This window comes from Tenrec ecaudatus, chromosome 8 (genome assembly GCF_050624435.1).
Source record: "Tenrec ecaudatus isolate mTenEca1 chromosome 8, mTenEca1.hap1, whole genome shotgun sequence".
Classification (NCBI taxonomy): domain Eukaryota; kingdom Metazoa; phylum Chordata; class Mammalia; order Afrosoricida; family Tenrecidae; genus Tenrec; species Tenrec ecaudatus.
In genome coordinates, this window is record NC_134537.1 from 99,462,239 (window position 1) to 99,482,524 (window position 20,286).

The window sequence follows — 20,286 nt, forward strand, 5'->3', positions numbered from 1 at the left end:
ATAAAGCACATCTTTCTCCTATTCTCCGCTTTCAGCCAAGATCCATTTGACACCAACAATACCCCTTGTTCCACGTCCTCTTCTGAATCCAGCATGAATTTCTCGCAGCCCCCTGTCAATGGACTGATGCAAATTGATCTTCAGCAAAATTGTACTTACATATGATATCAATGATGTTGTTCTAATAACTTTCACTTTCTGTGGGATCACCTTTCTTTGGGATGGGTACAATTATGGATCTCTCCCAGCCAGTTAGCCGGGTAGCTGTCTTCCAAATTTTGCTTTATAGATGAGTGAGTGCTACTAGGGCAGTATCAGCTTGTTGAATCGTTTCAGTTGATATTCCAGGAATTCCTGAAGTTTACTTTAGGCAAATACCTTCAGGTGCTTGGACTTCCTCCTTCAATACCATTGATTCTTGCCCACAAGTTGGCCTCATGCGCTGCTTGATGCCCGCTAGTTCTTTTTGCCACAGAGACTCTGTGTTCTTTAGAGCTTCTTTTGATGTCTCCTGAAATGCTCAATCTTTTGCTTGGAGATTCTTTTCAGCATTTCAACTCTAGACATAAAACTTGATCTTCAATTATTTCAGTGTAAGATATGCTGACGTGTCCTTCCTTTTTTGGTTTTGTGACTCTAGTTGTTTCACATTTCATTATAATGCATTGTCTTCTCGGGCTACCCATTCAAATGTTCTGTTCAGTTCCCTGATGTTATTATTTCTTCCATTTCGTTCGTGTATGATTAAGAACACGTTCCAAAGTTTACTCTGATATCCACTTTGATCATTTCTTTCTTTCCTGTCTTTTTATTTTCTACCTGTGTGTGCTTGGTGTCATATCACAGTCCATCAGTGTTCTCTCATCGATGTTTAATACATCAAGGTAGGCTATAACTCACATGAAATGAGAAAGGATGCAATAAACAAAAGGTATTAGTGATTGTCAAGGATGGAATAACGAGGGCTCTTTTCTTATAAGGAAAAAGATATATAGTAACTCTGCTGGAATAACCTGGAGAGGAGACATAGAATGGTTGCAGAACTTAAAGAATATAGTCAATGGCACCAGAATATTTTTAAAATGAGAAAAGAAAGTGCATCTGAATTAGCAGACAGTCCAAGGCATAAAATGGACAGTCCTTTTGAAAATTGAGGAATAATGGTTGTTAGATTTTTTTTCTTTTATATTTGGAATGAATTGATAAATAAAATGTATAGCTTAAAATAGATATGCAAATAAACTCCAGAGAAAATGATCAAAGCATTACATTTTCCAAACATCTCCACACACTGGCTGTCCATACTTTGGCACCTCCCTTCAAAGCAAAAGGCAGTATAATTATCACACGGCTCTAAATCAGCAGATTTCACATCGGGGACACAGAATTCAGATGTTCCCGTACAATATTCTGTAAAGTCACACGGATCACGGCTTTTCCTACACACTTTTCCATGTTCAGAGACCTGTGGGAGAAGTAAAACAAAACCAAAAATACTATTTTAAGTGCTGAACCAAAGTTTAAAATTTTAATTTAAATAGACACATTACATTTGTATATATGTCTCCTGTCTGTCTGCCCAGGAGCTTGTGTTGGTGCACAGCTGTTAGGCTCCAAGTGGTGTCACTGGCATGCCCTACTCCAGTATGTTTTCTGCACGTGAATCACTCTCAGCAGAGCTTCCAGACAAAGACAATTAAAAAATAAGGGCCTGGTATTCTACTGCAGAACTCTCGGACAGTAGAACCCTAATGAATAAGAGAAGAATGAAGTCTAATACAAAGATAGAAGATGAGAACCCCAGTTTACAAGGCAAAATAGCACTGAGAAGTAGGTGCCTCTGCAATCTATACTGATGACATGCATGGGGTAAAACTTGGGGTGGGGGAGTGTCTTCATTGTGCTGATGTGGCATGACTGAAGATGAGACAAAACAACTCTAAGTATCCATTAATCATCAAAACAGAGGGTATACAAAGTATCAATTGAGAAAATTGCAAGTTAGAAAATATTAAGTAAAATATAAATATCCATACCCAAGACATTAGTGAGTTAAGTGAACTGATATTGACCACTTTGAATCAGGCAATCATATTGTCATCTATGCTATGACAACTTTCTGAGGAATTGCATCATATTCACCATCAAAAGGAACATTTAAAGATCTGTCCTGAAGTAAAATGTTGTAGGTGACAGGATAATATCCACATGCCTACATGGAACACCATATGGACTTTTATAATTTATTATTACATTTGAATAATATAACTACTATCCAATTTATTCCCTTTTTGTTTTTATCATTTTTCTCATAATTTCTATCATCTGGCCATGCTTTCTTGTCTCCTTTCCTTGCCTCTTTTTTTCTTTCCTCATCAATTGGCAGCCAGATACAAGCTACACCATTGAGTAAGCGCCACCACCCACCAGCACCAACTCATTGATGAAAGACAATGGGCAGCAACCTACCAGTCTGCTGTATATGACCAGTGACCAAAGACATGTAATTACAATCCAATTTATTACCAAATCCAGGGCGGGATATCTAAGGAATTCTCACTGCTGCACACCTATCAACCAAAGTCCAATGCCCACCCCACTACCCAGATATATTGCGAGAGCTCTAGGAATTCAGCAAAACAATAGAAGAATAAATTGACAAAATAAATAGACAATTAAGAACTACAAAGGAGCAAGTACAGATCAAGAAGATTGGTACTGGAATTAAAGAGTTAAACTGCTGTAACATTAAGAATTTTGTGGGGTATTATCTGGATGAACACATTACAAATGATCAAAATTCCAAAGCAGGAAGGAACAAAACTAAGAAACAAAAAGGTGGCAAGCAAACAAGAGTCACCGAGAGAAGCTCGGGGAAGATTTGCTGACCTGAGAAGCAAACGCGCCTGCCTAGGAAAGAGGCAAGAATCTCAAGGAAATGCAATTCAAATAATCTGCAAAGAAAGTCACCAAGACATATCATAATCATTTTTTCCAAAAAGACTAAAAAAGAATACCGAGAATCTCTTAAGTAAAATGCTAGCCAGATATACTTACTAAAAATGATTAAGCTTGTCATATTGGCAGAAGCCATGCTGGCAGAACAACAGGTTGGCATATATAAATCCTGAATGAATAAATTGTTGCCTAGCTAAAAATTATCTATCCAAAATAATATCTGTCAAATATAATTATAACATAAGATGATGCCTAAACAGAAATTAAGAGAATGTGTGAAAACCAGACCAATATTCTAAGAAATACTAAAGGGAGTTATTCAGAAAAAGAATGGACATTATGTATCACTCAAGATTAAGATACATGGCATCACTTGGAAACCACGCAGCTAAAATATTTTCAAAAATAAGTCTGTAGGACTGACAATAAGAAAGAAGAGGCATCAATCTACAAACAATAAGAACCACAAAACAAAAAGTTTAGTTGTGGAACTTCCAAATGTTGAGAAATTAAAAAAAAAAAACATCAAGACAAAGCAAACTTTTAAACCAAGGAGAAAAACACTTACAGACAAAGTAAAAAACGTAGAAATTAATAAGCATAGTAAACAAAGTGAAAAAGAAGAAAATCATAAAGACTCAGTAAACACACACAAAAAACAACAATTGGGGAAAAGAAAAATTGTAAGTTTAAAAACTCGGCATACGATAGGGAAAGATATGACAAAATAGTAATCTTATAAATTATCAAGGGTTCATGAGGAAGGGGGGAGTGGGGAAGGAGGGAGAAAAAAAGAGGACCTGATGCAAAGGGTTTAAGTGGAGAGCAAATGCTTTGCAAGTGATTGGGGCAGGGAATGTATGGATGTGCTTTACACAATTGATGTATGTATATGTATGGATTGTGATAAGAGTTGTATGAGCCCCTAATAAAATGTTTTTTTTAAAAAGAAGCATACTAACATCTGTGATCCAAGGATTGTAAATTATATAATCAAAATCTGACAAGGGAATCATAACAGAGTTAAATCTTTAGATTCCGATGTGCAGAAGGATGTGGATAACAATGGAAACTCCAAATTCACTTGCACAGCATACACAGGGAATAAGCCTCTGGTGATTTCTCTCTAGCCATATGACTATTGTACATTTAAATGATAAATCTGATTTGAACAGTAAAACCTTGTTACTTTATCTCCCTTATGATAAGATGCTTTGGGCTTGATGTGGATTTTAATATTTTCTGTGTTATATGTATTTATACAGAGAGGGAGAGATTTATCTCTGTTGTATTTTGACATAGTTGGGAGGATTCTTTCGTCTTGTGTGTTTTTCCTTCAGTATATGCCACCCAGGATAAGTGAATCTATAGCGACAACCACTAGAATTCCTGGAGATTATGGCAGGCGAGGTGGGAGCACAAGAGGGAGCTGATAATCAAGAAGTGCAAAAAGGAAGAAAATATTTTGAAACTGATTGTGGTAGTGATTGTACAACCCTGCTTGATATGATTGGACTATAAAATGGCATGATTGGGATTAGTTCCTAATAAAATGGTTTAGAAAAAAATTATGCACCAACCACAAAAGCTAGTGATGGGAAAATTGAAGAATTCTACCAGTGTCTTCAGGCTAAAATTGATCAAACATGCATTTATAATTATTGACAATTGGAATACAAAAGTTGGAAACAAAGAGGGAAGAACACTAGTTGGAATATCTGGACTTAATGATAGAAATGAAGCTGGAGACCACAAAATAAAATTTTGCAAGATGAACGATTGTTCATAGCAAATACTTTTCAGCAACACAAATGGCAAGTGTACCCATGAACTTCTCCAGATGCAATATGGAATATTAAACTCAGGACAGGTGAATCTCTGGAGACAACAACTAGGATACGGTTTCCTGGTGGGTAGGGCAAGAGAGGTGGCCCGGTGGGTGGGTAAAGGGTAGCTGACATCAAGGAGCCCAATAAGGAAGAAAATGTTTTAAAACTGATGGTAGTAGCCATTGTACAACATTGCTTGATATGATTGAAGTTTGGAATGGTATCAGTATGGATTATGTCCTAATAAAATGCTTTGGAAAAAATAAATACAATTGAAAATATGTACAGAAAAAAAACTCGGTATACAAAATGATCAGACAAAAGTAAATAATCAGCACTAATACGTGAAACCATAATAAAAAGTTATCAGTGAATTCTTAACTATCAATAATTACATTAAATATAAATGGATTAAATTCATACTCATATACAGACAGTAGCCCAGTGGACAAGAAACCCTGGTCTATCAATATACTACTTACAAGAGACACAACTTGGACACAAATATAAAAAGAAGCTAACAATGAAAAAAAATTTAAATGCCTATCAAGCAAATGGCAGCAACAATAAAAGAGCGGTAGTGGGTAACTGATATCTGATGAAATGCCAAACACAGTGTGGAAGGCATAAAGAAGCTATATTTTAAGTAAAGGTCCATTAAGCGAGGAGGAGTGACTGTACCGATTACGTGCACATTCAAGCAACAGCACAAACATATATAAAGCAAACTTTAAAATGAAACAGACAACTCCACAATAAGAGATTTTATCACTGCACTTTAAGTTAGGCAACATCACAAGAAAGAAATCCTGCAGAAATACAGGAAAAAATGGTTCATATTTAAATAATTGCTACAAAAATGTACAAATGTGCTTGACACACTGGATAGATGTATGGATTGTGATAAGAGTTGGATGAGCCCCCAATAAAATGATTTTTGAAAATTTCATCACAATTAAAAGATAAAAAACTCTTATAAAAGTTGTATGAGCTAAATTTTGGGGGTGATATTGAACAGTTTCTCCCAGGTACATGGACACTGTCTGATCAAAGTGAGGCACATTTACTTTTCAACTCGTAACCCTTGGGTCCTAGCAACACCCCTACAATGTTGCACTAACTCAGATGTCAATCGTTAGAGTGTTTCTAAGACGTAATGCATCTATTGCATACTTGTCAATTAACTCATTTTCTAACATCTTCCATTGATAACAATAGTAACAAAATATCATTTTTCACATTAATGGTGAACACAGGGCAGTAATTAATGCCACAGTACAAGATAAGAGCCATCCTGATAGGGACTGCTAAAGGTTTGTGTGAACTTGGCTGCCCCGTGATTCTTAGTGGTTTGGCAATTATGTAGTCATGGCATTTGGCAGTCATTTACTGACAGAGCAATAATCTATTTTGTGATCTGATGTGGTCCCCATTTTTACATAATGGTGATTTTCTCATAATGACTTGGTTTTAGGAATGTAATCATGTCCATAGGTAAGCAGTTGGGGCAATGATTTCTTAATTCTCATATTATTCTTAGATAATTGTTTTCCTTGACTAGTCAGTCATCTAAAAGAAGCACCTGGCCAAGATACAAATATTATTACATATACCAGCTAAATGGGGAAAACAAGAAAATAAAGGAAGGAATATCTATGTAGCTTATCCTTCACGTCGTTGCACGGGGGCTTGTTTCAATGTACCTTGATATTGTATTTTAAAATGTGCCAAATCCCTAATTTGTAAACCAACTTTCATAAATATAGTTTAGGTAGAGAGGAAAGACAATAGACTTGCCGAAGGAAGCCTTTTCCATAACCGTAGACTGTAATGAAAGAATTGAATGTCAGGCACCTGGAACCTTGTGTTAGACCAGATTAACTAGAGAAATGAATTCAGGGACATTCATGTATGTTTAGGAAAGAACTTTATATCAAAGAGTAATTGTATATTAAGAAAACATCCCAGCCCAGTCCTGATCAAGTCCATAAGTCCTCTTTAGATTCATGCAGCACATGCAGTGATGCCGAAGGTAGGAATATCACAGGCCCATGGGTGGAAAGTTTTGTGGATCCAGTGGCAGTGAAAGTGTCTTGGCACTGGTGTGGGTCTCCATGTGGCCTCTCCAGTTCCAGAGCTGTAGCTGCCATCAGGATAGCTCCATGTGGCTTGTCAACAAGAATGTGAAGCAGAGAGAGTGTGTGTCCTGCTTCCAGGGAGGAAGAAGTTCCCAGAATCCTCATGAAAAAGCCATGCCCACAAGGGAGGATTCAATCAGACTGTGACCCGATTGACAGGCTAGACTCCACCCCTTCAATTCTTTTATCATAATATTGTGTAACTACTGCAAACCTTGAGGTCAAAAAATGCCACAATATAAAATAAAATTAATGTGAACAAAGGTGGCGCATTGAGTTGTTGACAAAACATTCATGAAGGTCAACAGACAGACCTGAAAATATTTATAGGCCTTTTTTTCATGTCTACTTATATAAGTTAGGCAAAATAAACAATCCCTAGGGGGGAAAAACATGGGACTGATGGGTCCAGGGGGACATGAGAGGGGGGAAGTGAGAGCAAGGAAGTGAGGAGCCAACAAACCCAGGGATGAGAAAACAACAAGAGACCTAAAACTGATGGCAAGAGGGCATAGAATGCCTAGTAGGGGTTGATTAAATGCAATGTAGCTGAGAGGAACTACAAAGAGCTGAATGAAGGTTCAACATGAAAGTGGGAAAGGAGGAAAGTAAAAAGAAATAGAGGAAAGAACTAGGAGGCAAAGGGCCTAGAGAGAGGTATAAGTATAGACACATACATATGCAGCTACATTAATATATAATGATAGGTATATAGGTCTATGTATCTATATTTACATGGTACACATTAAGGTAACAAACAGACATTGGGCCTCTACTCAATACTTCCTCAATGTAAGTACATTTTATTCTAATAACCTGGGATTCTGTGATGCTCACCTTCCTGACATAATTACTGCAGACATAAGAAAATGTGAGAGGGGAAAAAGCTGATAGTGTCTGGCTATCAAAAGATATAGCATCTGGGGTCTTACAGGATTGAAGATAAACAAACAGTCATCTAGCTGGGAATCAACAAAACCCACATGGAAGAAGCACACCAGTCTGTGTGATCATGAGGTGTTCACAGGATCAGGTATCAGGCATCAGAAGACCCAAAACAAACAATCATATCAATGCGAAAGTGGGGGGTGGGGGGCAGAGTGGAGACACAAAGCCAATCTGTATACATTTGGACTTTCCCTCACAGAAGGGTCACAAGGAAGGGACAAGGAAAGCCAGGGAGCAGTGTAGCACTGATGAAACATACACCATTCCTCTATTTTTTTAAGGATTCCTCCCCTCACTAAAATGACCCTAGGTCTATGTTACAAATCTGGATAAACCAGAACATGTACACTGGTACAGATAATAGTTCTTGACACGTGAAATCCAGGACAGATAAGCCCCTCAGGAACAATAATGGGAGTAGTGATACCAGGAAGGTAGGGGCAGATGGGGGTAGAAAGAGGGAACCAATTGTAATGATCAACATATAATCCCCCACCCTTCCAACCAGGGAAACGAACAACAGAAACATGGGTAAAGGGAGACAGCGGATGGTGTGAGATATTGAAATAATGATAATTTATCACTGATATCAAGGGCTCACGTAGAAAGAAAATGTTTTGAAAAGGATGATGGCAACATATATACAAATGTGCTTAACACAATGGATATATGGATTGTTGTAAGAGTTGTAAGAGCCCTCCAATAAAATGACATTAAAAATTTTTACAAGAACACTGATTATTCTACATTGATTGTCCCCAAGTTTCTAGATGACAGATATTATTGTGTGTTTTGCATGTTTTTTGTGTGTTTGACTCCAACATTGCATGACAAGTATGTGTTGGACAACTTATTTTAATTAGGTCATAATTTACTTGACAAAGAATAGTTATATTCAAGCATGACAAAAAAATTAAAGCACTCACATCATTTGGAATAATCATTGGATGCAATAAGTGCATGTGATTTAGTAAATATGGAAACATATATGAAAGGCAGAGCTAACAAAGAGATTGAAAGACACCTAAAGATAGTCTCTAATTCTGGAACAAAGTTAATAAGAATCACATTTCTAGCATTTGCCATCAGAAGAGACTAGTAACTTTGGAAGCAGATGCAACAATAGAAAAGCATAGAAAAATATCTACTTAAATAATACACTCTAAAAATTATATTTTAAGAAAATGAATAAAATATTCATATGCTATTATGAAGGGAATAAAAAGAAAAAGGATATTTTAAAAGAATGTAATGAAAAATCTTTGAATCTTTTGAAAAATAAAAATACAGTAATAAATCTAAAAACCGTGTGTATTCACATCATACACTCAATCAAATCCAACACAGATTAGGAAACTAAATGTGAAAACTAAAATCAGAATTTCTTGGAAGAAAACACAGACTCAATGCTGCTGGTCTTACCATGTAACAATGGATTATAGAATATAACAACAGAATCTTAAACATCAAAAGATAAAATAAATGGGATGGCATAAAAATTTAAAACGTGTCCATCAGAAGATTTTTTTTAAATAAATAAAATTTTAGGAGAGTATCTTCAGAAACTATATATCTGATAAGAGTATATGTGCATGTATAACTTTGAAATGTTCGCAATAAAAAGGCCTAAGAGGTAGATTCGGAATACATAGCTATTACTTCCCCGAACAACTGCCCTACTAGACATACAACTCAGAATTGGAGAGTGCCAAGTTATCATTACTGAACACTTGGTTCAATGAGTCTATAGAAGAATCCACTTCAAAGGGGGGAAATGTATCCTGGAATTTGAAAATAATCAAGATCTCCAAATTTTCTGGAGTCATGGAGGATGGAAGAACCCCACAACTATTGCCCTGAACTAATCTTTCAACCTTAAAGCAGCTGTGCCTCTTGAAGTCTTCTTTAAATCACAAAGTTTAGATTAACTAGTTTTGGGGTTTTTTTTAATGTCTGAATTGGCGTTTGCTTTTTAAGGACTTTCTGTCTGTACTCAAAGTGACGAGTCAAAATATTAGACAGCAGCCTTAAAGAGCAGCGACGTTATGTGATTAGGGGTAGTACAGCACCTAAGAGATGGGTGAGAATTCCTGCTCCACAAGAAGAATGTAACTGTCACAGAATTGCATCTGTACAAATTGTTGGCCTGAACAATATTTTGCTGTGTATATTCTCATCAATGGCAACAAAATGTTTTTAAATGCATGAGAGAATAAAATATTCATTTGCAAAAATTGCTATTTTGAAATCTTACCAGGCAACTCTTTTCTTCACAGCATGCTCCACTGCCACACTCTGCAAAGCCAATCAGAGTACAAGTCTCAGCCTGGCAGCATTTTGAAAATTTACAAGTCTAAAAGCAAGTAGAATTAAAGACTTCTTAAGACAAATATATATTTTACTTATTTCAAAAATATACCAAAGTACAATGGTAAATAACAAAGATTGCTCCAATCCTCACATGCAAGAGTTTATTCCAAACAAAACATGCTTAAACATGTCTGCGATTGGTGGATGGTTACAAAGTGTGACTTGATTAATTCCCTTAGCGTCCCTTCAAATGTACAAAAACAGGTCGAATCAACACAAGAGCTTTCAAGTGAACGTGCAGGGCCATTACATTTCAAAGCAGAGAGATCAGTTCAGAAAGTTATGGCGATTGGTTTTTTGTTTGTTTGTTTTGATTACTCCAAACAGGTAATCTTTACAGATTTTCTTGATGGAAACAGGATTGATCAGAGGGAGTGTTAGAATGAAGTTTTAATAAAATTGAAAACTTCATTTGTGATAAAATTCCAGGAAGTTTGAGTTGAGGTCTTTTCTCAATCCCAATACTGCAGTTGTTCATCTTTTAAAGATAGCTGGGCTGCCCTTTGAGAATTTGGCTGTGCAATCTTACCCCATTCACACTGTAGGCCACCAGATTTCTTTTTGTCTCAAAACTCAAAGAACATTTGAAAGGAACACAAATTAAGTCCTTCCAAGATTGTCAAACTACCATTTTGAAGTGGTTTAAAACAAAGAGGAAAGAATTCCTCAGTGATATTTTAGAGACCTAAATGCAAAATATGTCAAGAAACAAGTAATTAATATTTTGATAATTTTATTTAACAAAGAATTCTATAATTTCTAGCTAAACTTTTGACCTGAAAAAGGAAAACAAATATAGGTGTATGTCTTCAATGTGCATTACGGTCACATGAAATGTTTCTACTTGGCACTTATTTTTAAGAGGAGGTTTAATCCATATAATTTCTGTTTCAGAAGATGATAATAAAATAATATACAAATACATTTTCAGGAAATTTAATGAGCTCAGTGAAAAATGTAAGGAAATTTTTTAGGACCATTTATGTTTTTTTGAGGATATATATGTAACACATATTCCTTTTTAATTACTTATAATAATCATTTTTCTATATTATAAAGAATTCTGAAATATTATTTTGCATTATATAATAATTTATGGATATAACAAAGTTTTCTAAATCGTGCACAATATTTCATTTGTGAAAATGATGTTTCAAAGAACAGGTTTGATCTTATTATTATTTTAGCTTCAGGAATTCAACCTAAAAACTCTCTAGACTTGAATTATTAGGTAAGAGAATATGAAAATATTAATATATCTCAATCGTTGTTGTTTTTGGATGCCTTGAGTTGATTCCAACTTATAGAGAGCCTATGTAAAACGTGTCCTGGTCACGCGCCATCTAACAATGCTGTTATGTTTGAGCCCATGCTGTAGCCTCTGGATCAGTTCATTTGATGGTCTTCCCCATTCTTTATTTTTATTAGTTGGGATTTAATGCATATATAACATCATTCAATAGTCTATAATGTCAAGTAGAATTGTACAATTTAAAAATTGATCCGTTTTCCAACATTCCTGTTCTACATGGACTCCTTGACATCACCTGCCTTTTACCTCACACCACCACTGTACCCCTCTCTTCCCACCTAAACTCTTTATTTTACTTGTTGTCCCTATAAGTTCATCAATCCTGGGTTTCATATACTGAAAAATGGAAAAATATATAACATAGCTTCAAGAGGGTGGCTTCCATTAACATAACACCTCTGAGATGCACTCTAATATGAACAAACAAACTAAACAATACAAACCAAAAATGCAGAAAATTTTGGAAACCAGATCAGAATCAGCCTGCATCATAGGGGGGGTCTACTGACAACGTTTCAATTCCTCGAGCCAGATTTATGCCATTGATCTTCTAGACTCTCTCCTAAGCACTGTTTAGTGAGCACTGTCCTCCCGTGCCTCCATGTTAGATAGGGGGAGTTCTCTGGACGCTTATTTCCTATGTGGTTCCACAAATGAATCTTGGGCTCCCACTGGCATCCATTACCTTCTACACATCGAATTCTCACAATTTAGGCTCAAATCCTCATCCCTTCTTCTGATGATATGGATTCTAACCCTTCGTTGACTAATGATGGTGTACTTTCCATGTGGTCTTAGTTGACATCTCCATTCGATAGCTGCATGTTTGGAGACAAGTCTTTAAGACCCCAGACCCTATTCTATCTGATAGCTGGGAACCAGCTAAATTATGCACCACATTTTGCTCTAGCACCCTTATCTTCTATTGTTTCTTCCTGGGGGCAAGTATCAAGCAGGGCCATGATGTAAAACGTAATTGTTCTTAAGTGGGGGCTAGAATTTAGTGCGAGTCCAAAACCCATTCCTGGATCTACATTTCTTCTTCTTCTTTTTAAATTGCTCTAACTTGAAAGTTCATGCATATGTCACATAATTCCATAGTTCAATCACGCCAAACAAAATTGTAAAATTGTTTCCATAATCAGTCTCCAAAAATACTTTTCCTTCTTGGAATTCCTGACAGCATCTCCCTCTTATCTTCCCCAACCCTCTATGTCCACACCACCGCCTGGATGGTTCCACCCCTCTCTAGTCCCCCTCCCCACAAAACCCTTGTAATGTTTGCTTTCCCTATAGGCTCAATGTCTCTGGGTTACATTTATAAAAAAAAACAGAGAAACAAATAACTCAGCTTCAAGAGGGTGACTCCCAATGGTGACACACCTCTGACATACACCTTAATATGAATAAGCGTAAGCAAAATTTAACAGAATGATATCACAAGATTGCTGAACAATACATATATTTTCTCTGAGGTTACATTCTTTGTGTTGTGGATTGGATAGCATGTATAAAATGCATGAATATTTGTATTTTTTTATTTTTATTTGGATTTTGAGTACCAAACTATCATAGAACCTGTAGTAATATACCTTTTACCCAGAAGAACAGATGTTTAATCCAAATAAAACGTGTTTACACGTGTGTCTGTCATTAATCGATGGTTGCAGAAAATTTACCTTTGTATAATAAATAGTGCATTACAAAAGACCCACCTTTTCCTATTGAATCTAAAGTTAAATAAAATAAAATTATATGTGGCTTCTATAATTATAATAATTGTCTCAAACAAAAGAGTAATTGTGAGAATGGAATAGGATTGGGAAATGCTTTGTCATGTTGTGCATAACGCTGCAGAAAGTCAGAGCTGGCTCATGGCACTGCAACTACAACGTATGCATAATAAATATCACATGGGAACTGTGAAACAAACTCCTGCCTGCGGTGTAGATGTGGGTCACTAACCTGTGGCTTGCCACAGTCACATTGTTCCCTTCCTTCCAGAATTCCATTACCACACACGGCCTGGCCTTGTCTTCCTTGGATGGCCACCTTCGAAGCTATTTGATTTTGAAGACATGCAAATTCAGGCCGTCTGACTCTATTTTGAAATTCATCCAAGCTGCAACTGCTAAAAAGCTTTACCCCACGGGAATGTCTGAAATTAAATTATACTCATTCAATAAAGGGAATAAAGTCATCACAGTGATTTTAGATTATATGACAAGCTTCATTATTTCCTAAATATGCAATATAATTTTGCTTTTTCTCATACATATTACAAGATACTATTTTCCTTTCCATACTCTATAAATCTATTTCCATACTCCATAAATGTGCTTTGTTAGATTCATTGTAAAATCCAAGTGCCTGTATTATCATCTCATGAGTTAGTTCTTTTCTGCCTTTTCCCATTTACTTCTGGCTTGAACTTATTTTTATAAGGCTCTCTTTATTCACGTTTCTCCACTATACCTACAACCACTTAATTTTATAATACAAACGGACAGCCTCAGCCAACTTTTATTTCCAGGTGATAATTTTTTTTTCAAGCACCTTTGACTATACAACCGAAAAAGTTGCCGGATGTTTTTTTGACTGGAAGTACAAGAAACACAAAGCTTACAAGTAGAACTCAGTTCAAAATTAACATCCACAAAGGTGGATCTAAGGAAGCATGTTGATCTAGGTGATAATTTGATGAGTACATTAAGCTAGTTCTTATCAAGGGATCAATTTACTTGCTAGCCCTAAATTTTCCACAAGGTGTCTAAACAACCAATTAAGTTCTCTTTCAAGTGTCAAAATAATGAATCCTTCTCCAGGGAAACATATCCAGTCCAGTTTATCATAAACAGTTCCTTTCTACATGCTTCCTTCTATTTTGCTGTATACTTTATAGTTAGGGTAGGCTGGTTTTTTTTATTCTTTTGTCTACTTTTAAATGACATTTTCTTTCCATAATGGAGCAATATAAAGCATTTTAAATATACTTCTGAACCATTAGAAGAGATGAACAAAACTCCTGGGAAAGAGCAATCCTGATATGCACTCATTTCAAATTAATTCTAGCTCTCAATTCTAGTAACTTCCATAAATTCATAATCAATGTCTACATTTTATGTAATATTAAATGTAGAACTATTAAGAACATTTCTCTACAGCAATATATACTCATTCTGTTTAGTAAATTATAAATAAAAATATATTCAGAAAAGAACCTACATTATATTGCAAGATATATATCAAAGACTACATATTTTTCAGAAATAAGATATATATTTGATAAAAATAACATCTTACATTGCTTCTGGATTCATTATACATGTATTTCCTGAGCAGTAACACTTGTAGATGTCATCATATGTCAATCCTAGATTAACTGCAAGCAATTGTGTCATAACAACTGAAAATTCCTCCAACGTTGTCATTTTGGGATACTTAATCAGAAAAAAAGAGCACAATCAAATATTTTGACTCTATAACCTAAACTCTAACATAAATACAAAATTAAAAACTAGTCAGGCAAATAAAAAATTATAAATATTAAAAAATAAATACGCATTTTTGCTTTGGTTGAGTTTTTAAAATATAGAGTTTTCATACAATCGGATTAATACTGTCAAATATTGGGGCTTTTAAAAATTAATTTTGAAAAACCTTGAAATCATTTTTGAGACATAGGATATTTTTTCCAGTGACAACATGATTTTTCAAGAGAAAGAGTGACTGTCTAGTCCCATAAAGAGTGTCACCAGACACTCAGGGGTGGTTCTCCCTGTCTTACGAGATACCACGAGGTGGGATTGACTCCATGTCAGTGAGTAGATGAATTTTCAAGTTATCGTTTGGAGAAATAGATTGTGAAGTGCCGAATTCACAATAAAAGTTGATCTCAAAAAAGGAATTATAGGAGCAGTGCTTTTTATTTTTAAAGTTTCCAGGTGTAATAGGCAGCATCTTTGGGGCTGCACATATTTTATCTTAATAAATAATATTTGAGACTTTGGGAAAAATAACAGTTGAGTAGGTATAAATCCACAATCTCACCCAATGCCCCAAAGGACCAAAAAGTACAAAGGTTCAATATCCAGGACAAGAGTTCAATATACAGCCCAGCTGAAGCCTGAATAAATGGGAAATATCATGCTGTAAGATCTACAGTGGGGCCCAAATTAATAACCACAACCATATGAGAGTGAAGCAGATTTTATGCAAGAGGCCTGCTCCTCTTCTTGGTACCATGACCCTCAGATGGTTCCAGAGAACATCAGTATTAACATCGTGTGCCCCCAAAGAATGGACGGTTTGCCAATATTAAACAAAACTTTAGCTCTGGATGAAAATAACAAAACATACAATTTTCCTGATAGACCATTAAAGGTGTTCTTAATCAAACTCTCTTTGGTGCCTGTAACAGATGGCAGCTATAATTCCAGTAAACATGCATAAAGCCTAAGTAGGGGAAATAATCTTATCTCTAATGAAGAGTGTTGTTAGGGGCCATCGCGTCTGTTGTGATCTTATGCACAACAGAATGAAAAACTGCATGATCCTGCACCATCCTCACAATTGTTCCTATGTCTGAGCTCATTGCGGAAGCCATGGTGTCAGTCCATCTCATTGAGGACCTTTCTCTTTTGTTTGCTGCCACTCCACTTTATCGAGCATGATGTCCTTCTCCAGGGATTGGTCTCTCCCTCTGATATGTCCAAAGTGTGTAAGATAAAGATTGTCCATGCTTGCCTCTCACGGGCAATCTGGCCGCACTTCATCCAAGACAGACCAGTCTTTGTAGCAGTCCGTGGTACTTTCAATATTCTTCTCCAGCATCACAGTTCAAACACATTGATTCTTCTTCAGTCTTCCTTATTCAAAGTTCGGCTTTCAAAAGCCTTTGGGGCAATGGAAAATACCATGGCTTGGAACAGTAGCACCTCAGTCCTCAAAGTAATGGCCTTGCTTTTCAATACTCTAGAGAGTTCTTATGCAGCAGGTTTACCTAATATAATACATCATTTGGTTTCTTTACTGCTACTTCCAAAAGCATTGATTGTGGATCCAAACAAAACACAAATTTTGACAACTTCAAACTTCTCTCCGTTTTTCATGTTGTTACCTATTGGTCTAGTTGTAAGGACTTTGGTCTTTTTTACATTGAGTTGTAATCCATTCTGAAGGCGGCAATAATGGACGATCTTCCTTAGCAAGTGTTTCAAGTTCTCCCTACTTTCAGCATGCGAGGTTGTGTCATAGGCATATCCAGATTGTTAATAAGCATTCCTCCAATCTTGTTGACACATTCTTCTTTATATAAACAAGACTCTGATTATTTGCTCAGCATACAGATTAAACAAGTGAAGTGAGAGGATACAACCCTAATTTTAAACCATGTACTTTTCCCTTTTTCTGTTTGCACAACTGCTTCTTGATCCATCTACAAGTTCCAAATGAGCATAATGAAGTGTTCTGGTATTCCCATGCTTCTGAAGGTTATCCATAGTTTATTATGACCCAAAGAGTTGAGTGCCTTTTCCTTTCAATACAACAAAAATAAACGTCTTTCTGGTGTCCTCTGCTTTGAACCAAGGTCCACCTGACAACAGCAATGGTATCCTTTGATCTGCATCCTCTCCTGGATTCAGGCTAAACCAGCCATTCCTGGTCAGTGTACTGCTGCAATTTCTTTTGAATGATCTTCAGCAAAATTTTACTCGTGTGTGATATCAATGATATTGTTCTATAGAGTGAGCAGTCAGTTTGGACCTCTCTATTTGAAGTGGGTAGAAATAGGGATCACTTTAAGTCAGCTGGCCAGGCAGCTGTTGTCCATATGTCCTGACATTGTGCTATTAACCTAAGTCTTTCTTCCAGAGTATATTGCTGTCAAAAACAACAAATAGCGGGACAAACTATGTGAGCTGACAAATGACAAAACTCAAGATTCGAATGTTCTGACCTCAACATTACAACACACACACATACACACACACACACACACACACACACACACACAGCTTCCTCAAATTAGCAGTGTACACAGTTGAATGACTAACTGCAGATGGCAACTAATGGAAGATAGATGTGAAATAGAAAAAATTCATGGAATGGGCAGACTTTGAGCTCTAGAAATCAGCTCCAAACATAAAACATCTGGGAAAACAAAATGAGTTATGAACCTGGAATCTAGGTAGAAAAGTGTTTTCACATTGCTGAGTGATGCTCTTCCCTAACACTCAGAAGTAGTAGGTCAAAGTTCCCAGACACACACTGAACAACCAACTAAACTGTGAACTGTTCACATTGCTCAGGAAGCTGCTGAAACCACCCTACTTTTGCTAAAAGCCTACTAGAAAATATTGGACACTTTTTAGGGTTTGCACAATTTGGATAAACAAAGCTAAAATGTAAGATTTAGTGGTGTTTTCATACACCAAATCAATTTGCAAGATAAAATCTCTTCATAGCTCTGGTCAGTGCTGTAAGAATCACAGTGACAGAGCATCAGTTGCAGGTTGATCTCCCTGAGGAAAAGGCCCATCATCAAAGAGCAAGAGACAAGATAGGAGGCTCAATGAGCCAGTTATCTCTCCGCCCTTCAATTAATCCCAAATGTGTTCATTGGCCAGGTTGGCACAATAAACCTACCTATCACAATCCACCCCTTGCCAACTTGGCACCTGTACACAATTCTTCAACCATATATAATGTCTAGACATTAATGAAATCACACTTCTACTTAGCATCAAACATCTATCATACATATAAATGAAAATACAATGAGTCCAACTATATCTAATATATCATACATGAACAAAGGAAAGATATTCAATAAGCACATATAAAGAAAATAAACTGACAATCAGAAACCTTGTTTTTGCAATTGATCACGTGATCGTAACTGATAGGTAGAACTACCTTCTTCTACTACCCATTCTGTATTACCTTTGCCCTTGGCAAGCACCTCAGCTGGTTGTGTTGGTTTTTGTCTGGTGGGATGACCCAGCCCTTCATTCCAGAGGGTTCTGGGTCATTAGAAGTCCTGTCAAGAATAGGTTTCTGTAACTTACCATTTACTTTAATCACAGGCTATAGTCGTCGCCCTACAGGATCTTCTGAATTTCAGACATATTCTTCTTTACCTCCATTATGTATCATCAGTCCAATTTCTCCTTGGATATCAGGATCAATCATACCACTCAGTACAGTGACACCCTTCCTGACCTGTTGATCCAAAGGCATGAGAAGCCAAAGTGGCCAGGGGATAGTCTCAGCTGCCAGTTCAGTGGAATCTATGCTGTGTTTCCAGGTGGGAGAGTTCCTTCCTTCAGGACCAGGAAGCAAAAATGCTGCAAGTGAATCACTAGGAGTTCCTGGACCCATGAATTCTGACTATCAGAGACACAGCACCATATATTGGCTGCTGGTTTAGAGCATATACAAATTCCTGGAGAATATTGCCCCAGCCTGCAAGTTGTTGCCACCTAGCTAGCACCGTAAATTTGTCTTTAGGAGTCCACTCCATCATTCTATCAAGCCAGCAGCTTCAGGATGATGAGGAATGTGATACGACCAGTGGATTCCATGGGTGCAATGCTGCACTGAACTTGCTGTGAAGTGATTTCCTTGATCTGAAGCAATGCTATGTGTGATGCCATGCCGGTGGATGAGGCATTCTGTAAGTCCACCAATGGTAGTTTTGGCAGAAGCGTTGCATGCATGGAGGCAAATCCATGTCCAGAGTAGGTGTCTATTCCAGTAAGAACAAATGCTGCAGTGAGTTTGGTGTTTTGCTTTTGTTTTCATTAAGTTTATTTCCTGATGATCTGTCTTTCCTGGAGTGTGGGGTGCCATGAAGTCTCCTACTATTATTGCTGTATTGGAATAATTTCACTCTTCACTTCTGAGTTTTAGCAATGTATTTTGAGGGTTTTTCACTGGATTGCACACATTTATTATGGTTATGTTTTCTTGTTTACTGTTTCTTTCATCGTTATGTATGACTTTTTGCCTCATGTTGGATCTTGCCTTAAAATCTATTTTGTCAGAAATTCATATTGCCACTCTGCTCTTTTGGTTGCCATTAGCTTGGTAAGTTTTTCCCCTTTGATTTTTCAGTCTAGTCTTGTCTTTGAGTTTAAGGTTTATTTCCTGTATGCAGCGTATTAATGTCTTGTTTTCTTATCCAGTCTGCCACTCTGTCTTTTGCTGGTGCATTTAATTCATTAACAGTTGTTATCATTACTGATATGTGTGGGTTGGTTGATACCATTTTGCTGTGTGGCATTATTTCATGTGTGTAGTTTTATTGTTTTCCTAATTCTTCCTATAGTGATGTGTTGTTCTGAATACTGTGTTCAATATGTTGCCTTCATGGGGTTGTTGTCCTGTACATTGATCTTATTTCTGCCTGAAGTTGTCATTAATTCTCTGTCCAAAGGGCTCCCTCAAAGGATAAAGAAGAAAACTCCGTGACTGGGAAAACTGTCATTTGCAGCTAGACAATGGACAAGGGACTAATCTAATCTCTAAAGTCTACAGAACACTGCAATATTGGAATAAAGAAAAAATGACCCGATTATAAAGTGGGTAATGGGCATAAACAGAAAATTCACCAACAGAAGTGACATTGAAATGACTAAAAAAGTATGAAAATATGCTCATGATGAGATATCACATTACACAAACAATGACAGCCCAATTTTAAAGAGAAAACTGCTTCAGAGAGTGG

At 36.6% G+C, this 20,286-nt stretch overlaps 1 protein-coding gene and 1 non-coding gene across 2 annotated transcripts in view; both read right to left on the reverse strand.

Annotated features, from left to right (window-relative positions):
* Nucleotides 1-1,368: 1,368 nt before the first annotated feature.
* Nucleotides 1,369-20,286, reverse strand: part of LOC142455491 (disintegrin and metalloproteinase domain-containing protein 32-like) — a 258,099-nt gene continuing 239,181 nt past the window's right edge. Inside the window, exon 21 of the mRNA XM_075557223.1 lies at nucleotides 1,369-1,465. Coding sequence (XP_075413338.1) covers nucleotides 1,369-1,465 — 97 coding nt within the window. The remainder of the gene's footprint in view (nucleotides 1,466-20,286) is intronic.
* On the reverse strand, nucleotides 14,104-14,226 carry LOC142455907 (small nucleolar RNA SNORA53). Its single transcript, XR_012786018.1, has one exon. It is a non-coding gene; the product is annotated as a small nucleolar RNA SNORA53 (small nucleolar RNA).